Source organism: Melanotaenia boesemani, chromosome 17 (genome assembly GCF_017639745.1).
Source record: "Melanotaenia boesemani isolate fMelBoe1 chromosome 17, fMelBoe1.pri, whole genome shotgun sequence".
Lineage (NCBI taxonomy): Eukaryota > Metazoa > Chordata > Actinopteri > Atheriniformes > Melanotaeniidae > Melanotaenia > Melanotaenia boesemani.
In genome coordinates this window covers 4,011,764-4,029,572 of record NC_055698.1, presented here as the reverse complement: position 1 = coordinate 4,029,572, position 17,809 = coordinate 4,011,764, and the positions used below count along the sequence as shown (strand labels likewise).

Genomic DNA, 17,809 nt, shown 5'->3' with positions numbered 1-17,809 from the left:
TCTAAAAGAGGAAGGTGGACAGATGGGGAAGGAATACAGTGACGTATGAAGGTGAAAGGTTTATTTCTCAGAAGAGCAGATACACCTACACTGAAACAGTTAACTAGAGCCTTTTTATTCAGTTTGAAACAAGAAAAGTTGGTCTTCTGTCACAGCTCCAGTAAAAGTCAGCTCCCTCCCTCCAATACCAGTGGGGGAAGCTTGGTGGGACGGTGTGATTTAAACTGGGCCCATACTTTCTGTTTGTTTGTAGGTTCTCTGAAAAAAAAAACAGTTTGATAAGCCTGTTTACTTCACATTGTGACTGGCCAGGTGTCCAAATGTAAGGATAGAGGAGTAAACAGCATTTGTTATAACCAGGAAACCACCCTTCCAATGCACTGATTAGGTCTGTGGTACTGAACCTTGTGTTGACATAACTGGAGATTCAGTCCTGACAGAGTCGGAGATGATCTCCTGGCTGGAAATGTAAACCAGCAGATGCAGGACAATGACTGTCTAGAGGCAGGAGTGGAAAGCAACATGCAGGTAAATCCTTACCATCACACACATCCACGAAATATTACAGGTTATTTCCTGGTACGATCATAGTGATGGGTGGCTAATAACTGTAAGATTTTTGAATTGTAAGGAATCTAATAGTTTTTGCGACATTTGTCTTAAGGTGGCATGAATTTAACAAACAGCCAGGAAAAAACACAACGCTTCACTCACTTCAATCTGGTGTGAAGTGTGTGTTAGATGCTAATAGAGAACATGTATGAGAAACACAGAGCCAAATACAACCACCTGAGGGTCGTGTGTGGAATCACTTCAATAAGATAAATGAAAATAAGATTACCTGCTGCCAAGTGCCTGCTAAGTCTACCATGACAGGCGGTTCGTCCAGTGTAAGTGTGACCCCAGCACATGCATGAAAACAGCTTTGGTCAAATCAGATCCAAGTCAGAACAACTAAATTAGTTTTTATAGGCCTGACTGGCCTATTCAGCATTTGGCTCGTTTTGTTTTAATCCCAATAAATCCACCAAAAATAATTAAAGTAGATCCCCTTTGTGCACCAGATAAAGGTTCTTAAAGCTTTTCCTCATGTTTTACTCATCTAAAAAATATACAAGTGCATCAGAGAAGTGATGTATCAGGTTAAAACACAGAAGAATGCAAAGCAGTGGCGTTGATGGGTTTTCAATGCAGTGAGTCCCTGGGACCCACGGTGGTGATTTGAGTGGGTCCCTGGGAAATTCAATGGTCCCTAATTAAAAACATGTATGTCTTTCTATTTCTTAAATTGTAGAGTTAAACTCCTTTGATTAACAGACATATTCATGTATGTTTATGAAATTAAACTAATAAAATTTCAAATCTGGATAGTTTATCACAAAACAGCTGTCAGAGGCACGACATTAAATCCAAATAAAAAGCATTTTTGCAGCAACATAAATAAATGACTAAAATCTAGATGAAAACAAAATTGTGTCTGTACCAAAATAAATTTTCAATAAACAAAACATTCTTAATACCATCAAAGAGTCAGCCAATAAATAACATTATAATCGCGTCTGAACATCAACTAAATCAAATGAATGGAGTCAATCACTGGGAAACTTTTAACAACGAGTTTTATCGTTTTCTTCGGTGGCATTTTACGTTCTTCGTTTTTACACAAGCACAACTGGATTTCGTTGGCAGCGGGAAGTTCATATCTTTAATTGTTGAAATGACATCCACAGTGACTAGCTAGTTGTTTTGGTAGCGGCTAAACTAGCATGTCGTGATACTGTGTGTACAGAGGGTTGGCGCAGCACTTGTCTGGTCTCCTGACAAAGTTTATTCTGCTAGTTTCTGTGATTTTAAACACAAGTTGTTGTTCAGAGTGCATCGTTTTTCATGGGAAAAATGAGGTGCGTCCCCAGGACGCATCGATAGTCGGTTTACTGCCTCCTTTCAGACTTCAATGCATCAGGGACGCGTACCTAGCAAACTCTGCAATTAGGATTCTAACTAGCACATGCAGCTACTCAAATAAACAGAGAAGAAGAAGTGATGATGTATTTAATGGCCACACAGACCATCCCCGTCTACTGCACTGCCTCTTTTTATGTCTCTTTATGCACTTTATTGTAATCTCTTCTACTGCCACCATGTTTGCTATTGTCTGAATCAGACGTAAACTCTGAGCTCTGCACTGCCCTCTGGTCGATGTATTGCCTAACAACCATGCTAACGTAAAGGACGTGGCTATGAGGATGCGGGCAGTGACATTTGACAAAATTTTACACAGACGTACCTATTTACCTGCATAAAAGGAGCATAAATGAGGCTTAAACCTGACACAAGTGAGCTTTACTTGAGAAATATCGACAATCTGAGAGGTGGTGGCCCCTGACAATGGAGTGTTAAGACATTTGAAATGCAACTGAGAAAGAAACAACCTGTTACAACCTGATAAAACCACACAGATGATACACAGAAAAGTTTGGGGGTTATGTGCTCCTAAGCACCTGTAGAGAACCTGCAGCATGACTCATCACTTCCTCTTCAATCCCAGCCTGCATTGCACCCCGCGGCTCTGACACAAAGATCAGAGCAACGAGCAAACACAGAAACCTGGCAAGGATCCAACCGCACAGGAGGAGGAGGTAAAGATGGCATGACAAAGACGCCCTGCAGTGAAGCAGACGCTCAGGCGTTGCTGCTCATGCTGCGTATCCCCCCACCGCCGAGCACAGGAGGGTCAACACTAACCTTGACAGGGGTGGGCAGGTTCTGCCGCAGTGCCCTTGTTCACTCCAGTGAGGGGCATGTCATGCTATTTATTTAATTCTTTTTTTTTCCTGAGTTTTCCTTTAACTTTTAATATCTCTTGTGCGCCACAGGGACACTCAGAGGCCCACAGGTTTGATAACTTTAAACGGTTATTTTTTAAAAAGTAATATCTACAGCTGCCTTGGGACCCACACACCCCAGGTCTCGCTACATAGCAGGACTTTTTTCTTAGATATCTTTAAAACCATGAAGTGTAAGATATGAGGAGGGCTGAGTCTTTGGTTTGGTAGTTAATCTGTCTTGAGTTTATCAGCACTGTCGTTTTCTCCGTTAATGACACAGGAGGCCAAGCATGTGAACCCCAGAGGGAGGACTGTAGGAGATAAGGAAGTGAGGGAACAGGTCCAAAAAGAAATAGCTTTTGGCATCACGCAGCCATTTCTCCCCCAGGAAGGGGCAAACAGGAAGTGAAAGGGAAGCTTTTCCTGACGTTTGACCCCAGATGTCATCACAATCCAGAGCGACACTTACTGGCAGCACCACTTTCTTGTAGCCAAACTCCAACCCCATCTGCTCCTCCGTGGTCTCACGCTGCAGCGATGAGCAGGCGATGGTTTCCACCAGCTGACGGCGGCGCGTCTGGCATCGAGCAGTCATCGGACGTGACAGCTCCGACCGCAGGTTTCACGGCCGGCTCAGCCGCAGTGTGCTGGTGCCAGGCTGCACGGGCCATAGAGGAAGATTTATAAAGATTATTCATGGTTTGTGGCGGTGACACACGTGGAAGGTAGAAGACGGAAAGCAGTGAGGGACTAAACGGACAGGCAGCCGTGCTGCTGCCTACCTCATCTCTGTGTAAACCTCTCTAGCAGCAGCTACAGCCCATGTGATTCTGCCCCATCAATCACCTGCCACTCATAGCGAGTCGAGCTGTGAGCTGAGAGCAAACTCTTCCAGAGCCGGGGGGTAAATTATCCTTCGAAGGATCAGTCCCCCTTCAAACATTACACTTTTATCCATCATCAATCTGTGATGTTGAGAGCATTCCAGGGAATAAATTTTGATGAAAAGCTCTCTTTCAGTTTTCTGGTGTGACCACTTTCCCCAGAACTGCCATGTCTACTTATCTGGTGAATATCGTAGGAAACATCAAGATGATAAAAATATGTCAAGCAAAACATACAGATAATGTGATATCCAGCTCTTCGTAGAATTTAATTTACACATTTTCATGAATGTCTTCGAGGTTCAGTCCCAAACCTTAAAACTTCCCCACAATCTGCCTACTACGGGATGCAAATGATGCACTACACCGATTCAATGGAAACAGTTGGCTGACATTAGAACTAGCCTATTAGCAAGTTAAGCTAACTTTGTGTGTAAATCATCATACAATTTATCAATTTAACAAATAACATCACAATTTTTGCCACGATACAATTTTGATCAAATCTGAGGAGCCAGCGATAAATAAGAGATGATGCAACACAAATCACAAAAACCAACTAAACTATTATAACGGAAACCTCAAAACAACAATTCTATTAAAACTGATCCAATAGCCATAGGAAAAAAAGGTTTGGTGATGCTAGAATTAGCCTATTAGCAAGCTATGCTAACTTTGGTGTAAGGGTTGTAAATCAAAAGACTGATCACGGTATGACCTTGATTTAACAAACTGATTTGATCGTTTCTGAAAAGTTAATGAGAATCAATCAGAAGTTCTGCCATGATATAATTCTGATTTGATTCAATTTAGGAGCCAGGAGTGATCAATATCAGACAATCTCACATACAGGTTTAACGCTATCACTTCCATTTATATCAAACCACAAAAAAAACTAAAAAAATAAAACATCATGATTATTATATGTTGATCAATTTGCACTATAAATGTGTAAAATCAGACAAACACCAGGTTTCCAGTCAAATTAAAGCAAAATAAGCGCATTAATGCAAAGAACTGAATCTGTGAAATTAACACGTTAATTTTTTTTTAAATGTTCGAGAACAGCAACTTCAGCTGAGGATGAGCTTTAAGAGACAAAGACAACCTCGTTTTAGAAGAGCAAACTGATGTCTGTTATCAAGTCTGGATGCTTCAAACTTCTTTTATGTTGATGCACATGCAACAGGCCAGTCCTCTGAGTCTCATATTCCCTCTAATAAGCAGCGTCTGCATGTAAGCGATCGTCTGTCTAAAAATGAGCGAATGAACTTGTTTCACATGTTGAGGGGTCATCTTGGCAGGCAGTCCGGAGCCTGCTAGCATCCCTCCATCTGCTGTGCAATGATTTGTTGTCAAGGAGGAGGAAAAACAAAGAAAAACTAACACCTGCAGAGCTGAAGCAACTCCTCTCTTGACAAAGACGCCTCGCGGGTCGGGGCCGAGGCGCCGTAGCAGCGCTGTCAGCTCCATCAGCAGAGCGTGGAGGTGACGGGCACACAAGAGCAGCAGCGGCACCGGAAGCTGCACGAGGCCCTAAAGGTCCGGGCTGCTCCGTTTGCTACCAACACCGTCAACCAACACATGGCTCCCTGCACAGGCCCCTCTTCATAAGAATATTTAACCACCGTTGGGAAAAGATGTCAATACAATTCCAAGTAGCACATTAATTAGTACTAAACAGCGACAGGAAACCTGTTATTTAATTAATGTTTGAACTAAACTAAACTAAATCCACTCCCAGTTTAACAGCTAAAACCTTTAAAATATGACGCGATACAATGACCTCATCACAAAGACATTTTTATATTGCATGTATAACAAGAGGCCCAGTAGGCTGTTAATTCATGGAATAAAATCTGGCTCCTACAAGAACACACTAAAAAGCTGAAATCAGGCTAATGAACACTAAATCTACTAAATATTCAATTTTACTACAACAGAGAAAAGGAGGGACAAAAACTGATGGAAAAAGAAGGAAATCAATAAAATGATTGTGGAAGTAATTTTGCTGCATATGGTAATCCCTCATATTTACTCATATAATAACCACCCCTCGCTTCATCAGTTTGAATGGTTGGCCTTAAGCTAGAGTTGGGTTGAATAAAACAGTTTTTCTTTGATGCAGCAAGTCAGAGTCTCTCCTGACTTCACGCGAGTCAGGATGATCACTCTCATTACTTGCAAGTAATTTGTCATTTGTTCATTCTCCTGTAATGAACTTTATATACTTTTACTCATTATCAATATTATCATGTTCTTCATATCCCACCATCACCATGTAAATATGTATATAGTCTGTGAGGTTGTTTTTCTTGCACTGTCAAATATATATATATGTATATATTTTATATATACATATATATATATATATATATATATATATATGTATATATATATATATATATACATATATATTTATACTTTTTTTTATATTTATAATGCTACATATTTTTTTGCTTTTCTTAGACTTCTTTTCTTGTAAATAATTTATATTGCACCTTCTTGTTGTGATGCGTGTTCACTTTATTCTGTAATAAGAGCTGAATTTCTCCACTGTGAGATTAATACAGTCCAATCTAATCTAATCTAAACATTCCATACTCGCTGCACATGATGCAGCGATTAAATACATTCAAATAAAAAAGGTTCCAATTAAATAAAATAAATAAATGCATAGTTTATTTAGATTTTTTAAATGCAAAACAATTAATTTAATGATTTATTTGTTAAATAATCTTGTAATTTTTTAGTCACCGGACATGATGGACAATCTCTGCAGCTTTCCACCAGTGCTGATGTCTGGTTGCTACATGCTGCTTTACAGACGTCAGCGTTTCGGTGATGGATAGTGTTCGCTAACGTTAGCTAGCGTTAGCTAAACTCCATGTTAACTCCATTTACTAAACCATACTTAATAAATTTTGCGTAATATTTTTTAATATTTTAGAAATGTCTTTAATATTGCCCCGATTCGATACATTCCTAGTTTTTAGCACATTTGCATCTATACTTAAAGCACATGGAGTTTGCATCATGTGCTTTACTGATGGACAGATTACGGACTTTACTTTCCTTCCAGGCAGTCTTCTTCTCATCTCTCATGATCTCAGCAGCAATTTTTTATTTGGTTTGACGGCAGTTCCCAGTAACGTGGACGTGGCAGCCAGTCTGCCAACGAGCGCTGTCGCCAGTGTGGCTCTGCACGCCGAGGCGGACGCATGCGACTGTCAGACGGGCTTCATTTTCAACTCGGAGGCTGTCGTGAAAACTTCCTCTGATTCTGTTCATCATGTCCACAGATATCACACTCAAAGGATAAAACAAACACAAATAGTGGCAAAGTAATTCAGGATCACTGACAGTAGTAATTATAGTAATACTATACCACAATGAAAAGTCAGATCCCAAATAAACTGCTGTCTGATGGTTTTGACAACTTCAGATGAAGAACACGGGGTTCAGCCTAAACAAGGATCAAAAACTCTACCTCCAGCAGCCCTCACTCCTTCCTTCATGGCGAGTACAATCATTTTCAGATAAACCGAAGTCTTGTTGCCATGATAAGTTTTATTTAGGTGTAAAGACTAACCCATACGATCAGAATTCGACTTTCGAGCCTGCAGTGGAGGACTAAAACAGCCCGGTAGATCTTCAGATCCCCACTGCTCAGCATAGAGACATCTTTTCCACCCAAAGAGCATCCTCGAGTCCCCACGCACCTGGGACGCTCCCACTTTTCCAGCCTTGCATCAGGCAGAAAGAGGCTTAGAAACCGTTTAGGTCCTCGTGCTGTGGACCGGCTGAACATCCACAGAGGGTCATGTTGGTGCTCTCGTATGTCTGCAACATCATGACTGTATAAAACGAAACATACTTTATCCCAGAGGGAAATTACATATCTACATATCATAATTAATAACATATATATAATTAATTAATTGCATATAATTACTTATCACAGTTTCTGCAGAGGGACATGAAATATATATATATGATGTATACTGACATTACTGTAGATATTTTCTTGTTAAAGATTTATATTTTATTTATATTTATATTTATTTCAAGTGAAAATGTGATTTGATGTGTGGAGTCTGCATGTTCTTCCCGTGTATGTGTGGGTTCTCTAACATGCATGTTAGGCTAACTGCTCACTCTAAATCCTTCCCACCAGCAAGGGTGAGCAGATGTTGGCCCTAGATGGACTGGAGACCTGTCCAGGTGAACCTGCCTCTCACCTGCTAGATGCTGGAATGGACTCCAGCTTCCCTGCGACCCTGAACTGAACGAAGTGGTACAGAAAATAAATAAATATATTTTGTAATTTTATACTTTTTCAACTACTTTTTTCTGGTTTCTTGACAACATAATTTCTATGTGGTGTCCTACCGATATAATGACAATAAAGCTTCTTCTTACAAAGTGCGAGACCGGGCACAGCCTGCAGCTCGTCTATCGCAGGGCCAATAGATTTCTACTTTAATGATATAACTTCATTTAAAATAGAAAAAAAGAAACCCAGAACAAACTAAATATGTAATAATCCAGTCAACTGGCCTGGGTCTTCCATTAAAATCCAGGTTTGCTGCTGACAGTGTTAACAGTCAGAATAAGAGTCGCTGGACACAATAGAATAGAATAGAATAGAATGCCAAGTAAACAGAATAAAAACAGTCTGTCCTCCCACCAGATGCTCTGTTGCAATCTAGATATGTACCGGTTTATATGAAAAACCCAAAACATCCAACACTTATGTGGTTTACAACCCAACGTGAGCTCCAGCATGAGGAAATCATTTGGTTTCATTAGAAGAAAATAACGTCGGTCAAAATGTTGCAGAGCAGAGATGAAGACCAGCAGTAGCGCCACAGGTTGTTATGCTAATACAGCTAACACAAGCAGAAATGTGTAATAATTTCAGTAAAAATATATCCGACCATCTCCTTGATATGCAAAGCATCACCCTGTAGTAATACTTCACTTCACCACAAGGTGGCATCAGTTTACTAACCTGTAAGGAAAAAAGGAGAGAACACTTTCTGCTACGAAAGGTGTGAGGCTGTGAGATTTGATACAACAACTACCCATAAGTTATAGGCCGAACATTTTTAAGAAAATGAACAGAAATGTGGTCCAGCGGAACCTCTGTAAACTAGCAGATCATCAGTCCACCGTCACTATCATCCATTAATCAGCACTCAGTGGCTAGCTTTCTATCTGCCAAGCTTAACTTAGCATGTAGCAACATGCTAACACCTGCTAGGAAGGGGGTATTTAAAGAAAAGTCCAATAAGTCAGAGCTTTTTCTAATAGTAATTTTGCTTGATATGCCCATCCTTAGCACGTCCATAACAAACCAGATCAAAACTAATTATCTAAGCTTATTAAGCTAATTATAGCGGCCGGATTTACTCCTGACATCAGATTTACAACCTGACATCGTGGAAACATGACGGACTAATTTGCTGAAACGAGGACCGAGTATGAAGCTGCGTTACGTAGCTTCAAGCTTCTTGTAATTCCCAGGTCTTTCATTTAATGAGCTAATCAATGCAATATCTATAGAAATTTTTCTACTTACAATGAAAAATAGAAATCTGATTTAGTAAATACTTTCAGAGCAGTGCTTGAACACGAACCATTTCTTACCTCACGTATTGGTACATGCAATGATTTCTCCTACAAGCACATACACAACCCTGACGGTCGCCTTCGGCACACTGCTAATAAAACTGAATAACAACAAGCAGAAGAAGCAATTAAACATTTTTCAAAAGCCATCAGAGGGGTTGAGTAGCAGCGAGGAAAGGCCTTACTGACGTCCACCTCAGCCGGGGGCTGCTTCGCTCTGCCATCCATTTTAATAGAAGAAAAACAGCCTGATGGAGGCTGATGTAATATGTAATCCATCTAATGCTGCAGTGGTGGTCAGAAAGGCCAGCACTGAAACATGGGCTCTACTTTATCATCTCAAATTGGTCATTTTTATCCATTTCATGCTAAGTGCCTCTATTTTTCTTCAGCAATCAGACGGCAAACAGACAATTAAAACCAGAGTGCGACTTCTAAACGTGGTCCCGCAGCTCTGAAGGATTATAACTGGTATACAATGTGGAGAGGCTATGCTGGTAGACTTCTGATTTTCAGGTGGAGCCGTCCTTGTTTCCCTGCCATTTCATTATCAGGATCTATAATTACAAAGTACTCCTTTTCTTCAATAGCGTGTACTCATTACACAATCCACCATTGTTCTATTAAAGACCCTCATGTTATTTCCTCCAGAACAACCACATTTCATCATTGCCTTTTGTCTGAGCATACGCTCCATTTTCTCCATTTACACTCTCTGTATGTGCCCCAGGAGAGCTGTGTGTGTGTTTTCCATTGGATTAACACTGAGCTGGATCCACGCTGAGGACCCCCCTCTTCACATCCTCCCAGCAGACCATAAAAGCCCACCTCCTCGTGTCAGTGCCCATGTTCAGTCTGGTCTGTCTTACCTCCAACTTTCAGCCTCTGGGCGTTTGGTGCTGCGTGTCAGCACCGCTCAGTCCTACAGTTTAATCTCATGGTTTCATACCAACGTTTATTTTAATTCTTGCTCCGATTCCTTGGAGATCCTGACAACACCCCATGTTTACCCTAAGAAATCAGCCATACTGCAGGTTAAACAGTGGAGATAGGGTAAGGCTACCCTACCCTAACCCTACAGCAGAAATACAGGGAGGCATCCATCGTCTCATTTTTATACTCTCTTATACTGTCATCGCACAGCTAGTTGGCATCAGATAAGGTAGTTAACTTCTTTATTCATACAAAGCAGATGTCTGTGGCCTAAAAACTTCTGATGGTAAATCTTGATGGCATTATCCTGGTTTACAGTACTGTCAGGAATCTCTGAGACATTTAGATCAAGACTTATCTTCTAACCCTTAAAACTTAAAGCTTTTATTTCCAGCCAGCATCAGACATGATGTTTCCAGCCTCAGCTGTCAGATTCTGAGGCTGAAATGATGTAAAATGAATGTATGAATAGATGTAGCAGCATAAAGGCCGACCAGAAGAAGAAAGCAGAATTTATTACTAACAGAACTTTGTAGAAATAACACACAGATCAACAGTGACCAAGCCTTTTCTCATCTCATCAATTTCTCAAGTCTTGGCTTTCAGGAGAAAAAATATTGGCATTGAAACAAACACACAACAGAAACTATTTCCATGTTTCCACTTTTTCCTCATTTCCAGTTATTCCTGCTACTATTTACCTGCTATCCTCACTAAAACAACTCCAGCTCAGCTGCTTTGTGGCGCCACCGTGCATCAGAAACGTCTCTTGGCTTTTTTCCAGCCATAGAGGAGCATTATTTTTCTTATTTTCAGACATACATAGAACTTTCTGCTCACTGGTTGATCTTTGGCTGCTCCTGATTGGACATTACCATCAATCTAAGCTCTCTGATTGGTGGAAAGTTTGACAGGAAGTGGCTTCATCATCATGTTGAGGTCTAAATAGAGGTCTCTTAACAACATAGTAGTGATAGTGATCTTTTTTATGATGGAAATGTGATAAATAATGCTGTTATCGTGGATCATTGTGTATTTACCAGATAGTCTCTGAATAAAACTACATTTAGTGGCTGGATTGTAAACCTCTGGACGGGATAGAAATGCCTGGAAAACTTCGGTAGATCACCGAAATGCGATTAACGTTCCTGAGAAATTGTCAACAATATAAGCGACAGCACACAGGGCGGCGGCCATCTTTTAAAGGTAACTGAGATATAAAACAGTCCCCCCAGACCGCGAACTTTTAATCCACACAACATTGCTAAAGTTGGGAACATCCTGTTTCAGGTTGAGGCTCTGTACTTCTAGGCTCAACTTTTCTACCTCATTATCTGAGCATCACAACATTTCTTAGACTAATCTTTAGCTAAATAAAATCCTTCTTACTTACAAAGCTGCCAACAATCCGTCCGAAACAGCTCTTAAAGACCTTATAGTTAAATATTTTACAAATAGAGCACCATGCTCTTACAGTGATGGCTGGCTTTGGTCCCTGGATAGTGGGATGAGAGGCAGAACAGCTACAGGTCCCTCTCCAGCAGAACTGGCTCCCATGTTGGGTTCAGGAAGAAGGCTCTCTACCGTTTTTTGGACTAAAAACTTTTCTTTTTATATTTTATCGGGCTTGCTATATAAACAAAGCTGTAGTATTTACTTAAAAACTGGGTCTACAGCTGGCCGTGCCTCATTAGGGATGAAACTTTGTGTCATAACTCCGCCCCCTGCATCAGTTTTTGTCCATTAGCTTTAGCTCGCTAGCAGTTACTCTTGTTGGCCTGAATAAAACATATATAGTTTACTTTCACAGACAACGTTAGAAGTTTTCCAAAATGGGAAGGGAAAAAGATGGCAGAGAAAGATGGCAAAGTTTGCATGAAATTAGAAATTAGGAATTAGCAGCATCATGGCGGATCCTACAATTACCAGGCTAATTGGTGACAGGTGAGGGTGCCAGGACTGGGTATAAAAGGAGAGGCCACCAAAGAGTCTAAGCAAAGAGAAATCATGACTCCCTACTTTGTGCCAAACATCAGAAAAGAAGACAAAAGATGTCTTTGGTCTTTCAGCATCTACAGCGTTCACGATTGTAAAAAGATTCAGGAAGCAGGAGGAAGCATAAAGGGCCACGACAGAAACCAGTACTGGAACTGAGGGGGCTTAGAGCACGGGGACAGAGCTACATGACTTCAAGATATGAAAACCATTTCATTCAACAAAGGAAACCAGTGCATCCAGAAATCTAACCTGAACACCAGCTCATCTCAGATGGACATGTGGGTCCATGTTTCAGCTGCTTTTAGGGAGAAAAAAAAAAAACTTCTCTTACTTCCCAAAGATGAAAAATTTTAGGCTATGGTATCGCTGATGCACAAGCAGAATTTCAGAGACACACACCTCTTCTAGGCCATGGTTATTAATACCAGATCTCCTGCACAACGTCCAACAGCGTCTTCATAGATGGTGGACTAGCCTGTCCACATGCAGGGGCAGAATCAGACAGGAGCTTCTGAGAGGCTGAAATCTTCCACCCAGCAGAAACCCTTTCAGATTTCTCTGTAAACCACAACAACCAATATCTTAAGCTCTGACATGATTAAAGAGTTGAAATAACTGGAGAAGGTCTCCATGTGGAGCGGTTCTGCCACCTAACTCTGTTTCTGTTTGACAAGGACCTTGTTCAGCAGAGACGGAATAGAAACCGGCTTAACTGCCTGTTTTTGTGGTTAATTTAAGGTCATTTAGAACATGTTATATTTTTCTTGATCAACGCTGTTTATTCTGCACATTTCACAGCGGAGACTCAGCAGCTCGGTCTGCAGCATTTAACCATCAACAACAAACTAACTCGTAGACCATGACATCACAGAAATGCCATAGCTGGTCGGTGATGTCGGGGTGGAAACGGTGCTGTGTATCAGTTTGGAGACAGTTGCTGCATGAAGCTCACATTTCTCTTCTTATCTCAGACATCAGAACAGCAGCATCTCAGCAATGCTTCGCTTTTCCTCCACATTTCTGTTCGTGTCACATCTTTCTGCTTTTTATCATCTTTTTTTTTCATCTGTATGTTCCACATACAGACAAATAAACAGGTACTTTGGTTTTTCTAATATTTAAGGTAAAAACTTTTGAGATGATTTATTGTCTGTCTAAATGCGGCGAAGCAACAGCTGAGATTTCAGACCACAGAAGAACTTGTACGGTGATTTGACTGGTTTTGGACTTCAGGTGATAATTGAAGCCATTTTGAGTCGAACAACAAGTAAAGAAGGGTGTTTTCTATCATGTTCCAGCATCTTAGAACCTTTTTATGCAAAAACTACATAAAGAAAAAATTGCTTGGTGGAATTTTAATAATTTAAGTCATGAGAATATGTTCTAGGAGAAAGCTTCCAGCCTCATTTTGGTTTCTGCTTGCATCAGTTACACCGAAGTTCAGTATATGCCCCAAGACATAGAGATTCAAGTCCGGCTTTTTCCCTCAATGGAAGTCATCTTTCATCAGTGAACTGCCTTCCAACATAAACTGAGCCGAAGCCAAGTTATTAACTCTGTTACCGTTGGCTGGAAGCTCAACGACAGGTGGCTTGTTGCATTAATTCTTTCCCACTTGATCCTGGAGAGCAGGGAGTGGCTCAGTCTGTTCAGCAACTGCTTTTGGTTGTCAAGTAACTGACACCAGCGTGTATTTATAACACAGCCACAAAGCTCACAAGTTGCAAAGCATTCTCCAGAAATAAATTAATCAGCCTGCACTTTCACTTGAGGTAAACCCAACAAAGCCAGAACCTGAGGCTCTTCTTTCAGAGTTCTCTCTGTAGAAGATCATGTTTGGAGAACTTTAAAAACCTTCAAGTCATTCAAATGTTGAAGCATCCAGGCTCCTGTGTGACGGGCTCAGTGGATTCAGGTATGATGGCCTCAGATCTCTGAGGGACCAGGTCTCTGGTGCACATAGAGAATCTGTGGACCAGCTGTCAGAGCAGTTTTGGAGAACAACAGACATTATTTATTTATTTTGCTTTGTGATAGAAAACAAAGCAGCTCAGATGACTGTCGCCAAATCATCCTCATCAGCAACGTTCACGCGCAGAATCAGCAGCGAGGACTCACTGAAAAGGACTGGATGGAGCATCGACGTGTCAGATGGTCGCGCCTTTATTCTGACATTTTTATTTAACTTATCAGGCCTGATGTGGAGAGTTTAATGTCCTCTGAAAGTCTGCACAGACACGCTGAATTCCCGGAGGATTTCTGACGTCTCACTGCGTTCAGGTAAAGTTCACGAGTCTGAAGCACATTGTACGCACAACACACACTTTTCATGCACGAATCAGAAGTCTCCACTTCAACACATGCACGGAGCGACTTTCCAGCCCAACAAGCAACTTTAAACGGCAACCATGTGCGCAGTTTCCCCCTTTTTTCTGTTTTACCTGTTGGTCCCTCCATGCTGTCCGCGTGGATCCTGACGACCAGCATCAGTAGCAAGGCTGCTGAAAACATGTTGGCGAGGCGTAAAGTCGTAAAGTCCAGCTCGTTTTGTCGCAAGAAGCAAAATCCTGGAGGAAACTCCGGCAGCGGCGGCGGAAGGACTGGAGAGAAGTTGTGCGCTCAGCTCCATTCAGACGCGGCCGCGCTGCTGCCTCCAACAGCCCGCACAGAGCGCATCTGAGCTCCAGCTAAAGCCTCCAGAAAGAGCCCCCTTCCTGGAACGGCTCCACTACTTTCCCTTTTAAAAAAAGAAAATACTTTCAGCACTGTCAGGCGAGCAGGTGGACGCAGGAATGCGGGTGTGCAGCGCCCCCATGCGGTCAGAAGTTGGAACGTGTGTCCTCACAAACCCCAGTTTCCCATCAATAAGACAAAACAAAAAAAACTGTTTATACAGATAGGTCATGGTGCGGAAATTTACATAATATTTTAAATATGTTTATATAGATTTACATTTTTCTCCAAGTCTGAAATATGAGATGAAAAGTCCAGTTTTCTTTGGTTCAAATAAGAAGATAAATGTCACAGAATATGAACTGATGAAGAGTGAATCTAGTTATTCCAGGTGAAAAGAAATTGAGACACACATTTCCATAACTATTTAGTTAATAAACTTTACAACCTAAATCATAATTTATCATTTAAAAAATGGCGGAAAGAAAAAAATTCATCATCACATTAAAACTAAACTATGATTAAACTTATTTCTACCAAATCAAAATGTATTTTTCCTTTATATGACAAAGAATATTATTTAATAAAGTCAACCAATGACATGAATAATCAGTCAGATGAGCCACAACGTTACGACTACTTGCCTTCTTGTTGCTGCTAAAGCCGACCAAACATAGACTCCACTAAATCTCTGACATTATGATGTGGCCTTCAGATGTGGCCCGATATATTAATGTTTATCACCTTCATTCATTCATGTGTTAAGTCAAGATAGGTTCATTTCACATCTTATGTACAAGACAATTAAAATCATTACATGCATCGTACAGAGCCTGTCTGGAAACATAAGGCTGTGGATTGCTACTGGATGGGAATGACGTGTACATGTGGCCTTGTTTGAAACGTTGTGTGTGCACATCCTCACAAATGAACCCTACACCTTCGTACGCTGCAGTATGAGGAGCCGGTAGGAGCAGTGTCGTGTGATGGATCAGCAGCAGCAAAAATACCAGAAAGTTTCTAAGATCAGACATGGCGTGCTTGATTTCGGGGTCTTATATACCATCTATGATGCTACTGCTAAATGAGCCATTTTCTTGGCCCACTTTGGGCCCCTTAGTACTAACATGGCCTGGTTTAACCAGCACAGCCTACCTGAGTATTGTTGCTGGCCATGTCCATCCCTTTATGACCACAGTGGAGCATCTTCTGATGCTACTTCCAGCAGGATAATGCACCATGTCACAAAGCTCAGATCAAACTGGTTTCTTCCAGGAATTCTCTTTACCTGAACTGGACTTCATGTGTTCTTGTGTTGTCTTTCCCAGGCTGGTGACAAACACAGACCATTCTGTCATGTAATATAAAATGTGATTCATGAGGCCACTTTCCTTCTCTCTGCTTCTTCTGTTTTCCTTCCTCAGACTCTTTCGGATAGATCCTGACCCGGGGTTTACTTTAATGCTTCCAAACAGACTTAATCCTGCTTGGCTCTTTCTCTTCATTATCATGCTAAACAGTAACAGATTCTGACTCAATCCTGCCTCGGCATTTAGGCAGCAATACCTTGCCAAAGGCTGTCCAAGCAGTGCCCATACCCAGTGGTGGTATGTATGTTTTATTAATATGATGCAGGAGTAGTAGCTCACTGTCACCGTATTTAGCTTGCTGGTTTGTGGCAGCAGACTCGTACCTGAACAGCTTGGGTTCATGTCACAGATAAAAAGGCCTGCAGCAACGGTAGGGTCTTGTTTTCCAGCTCCAGCTGTTTTGTTCTGCAAATGACCTCTGACTTTGTCTTTGGGGTTTGCTTTAATTAATGCTTATTAGGCAGGTATCTTCACGTTTTCTAATGATTTGAATATATTCTGAAACATGTTATATTTGTTAGAAAGTTGTTGCTTAAAACATGTTAAAGGCCAAAAACGTTGTGTGTTGGATTGTTAAACAGTTTTTTTATGGGTTTCCTGATGAGGAATTTTGGAGCAGCTTTATGACCACATCTCCACAACACAGTGGGACAGAGGCAACCGAAACTCCATCGTCATGTTTGTACGATGTCTTCTAGAGCTGCTCCTGCAGTGTGGAAGTGTCTCCTTCTCAGAAGCTGTTGAAGAAAACTGCAGTCTGTCTAGTTCACCTGAAGCTGTTTGAATGGTTGTGATGCTGCACTGACGTGACTGTTTGCTTGTGAAATACAGCGAGCATCAGATTATGTGACTGGTCAGAGAAAGACATTGCTCAATTTAGGGTTTTCATGCCACTCCTGTCAGCTACGAACAGGAAACTGAGGCTACAATTCACACAGACTCACCAACACTGGACAATAGAAGATGGAGAAACGTTACTGGTCTGATGAGTCTCCATTTCAGCTCCACATTCAGATGCTAGACTCAGAATCTGCTGGAAACATCATGAAAACATGGATCCATCCTGCCTTGGATCAACGTTTCAGGCTGCTGGTGTAGTGGTGGGGGGAGATTTTCTTGGCCCACTTTGGGCCCCTTAGTACCAACATGATCTGGTTTAACCAGCACAGCCTACCTGAGTATTGTTGCTGACCATGTCCATCCCTTTATGACCACAGTGGAGCATCTTCTGATGCTACTTCCAGCAGGATAATGCACCATGTCACAAAGCTCAGATCATCTCCACCTGCTTTCTAGAACATGACGATGAGTCCACTGGACTCCAACGGCCTCCACAGCCACCAGATCTCAGTCCAGTAGAGCAGCTTTGGGATGTGGTGGAACGGGAGATTCTCATCATGGATGCAGCCGACAAACCTGCAGCAACTGTGTGATGCTGTCATGTCAATATGGAGAAAACCTCTGAGGAAGGTTTCCACCACCTGCTTCC

At 41.4% G+C, this 17,809-nt stretch overlaps 1 protein-coding gene across 7 annotated transcripts in view; it reads right to left on the bottom strand.

The window, feature by feature from the left end:
- LOC121627999 (receptor-type tyrosine-protein phosphatase U-like) overlaps positions 1-14,982 on the bottom strand; it is a 236,992-nt gene extending 222,010 nt beyond the window's left edge. For all 7 annotated transcript variants that reach the window (XM_041966886.1, XM_041966889.1, XM_041966887.1 and 4 more), the window contains exon 1: positions 14,719-14,982. In XM_041966886.1, the coding sequence (XP_041822820.1) occupies positions 14,719-14,788 (70 nt within the window). In that variant the 5' untranslated portion in view covers positions 14,789-14,982. The remainder of the gene's footprint in view (positions 1-14,718) is intronic.
- Between the last annotated feature and the right edge of the window lie 2,827 nt (positions 14,983-17,809).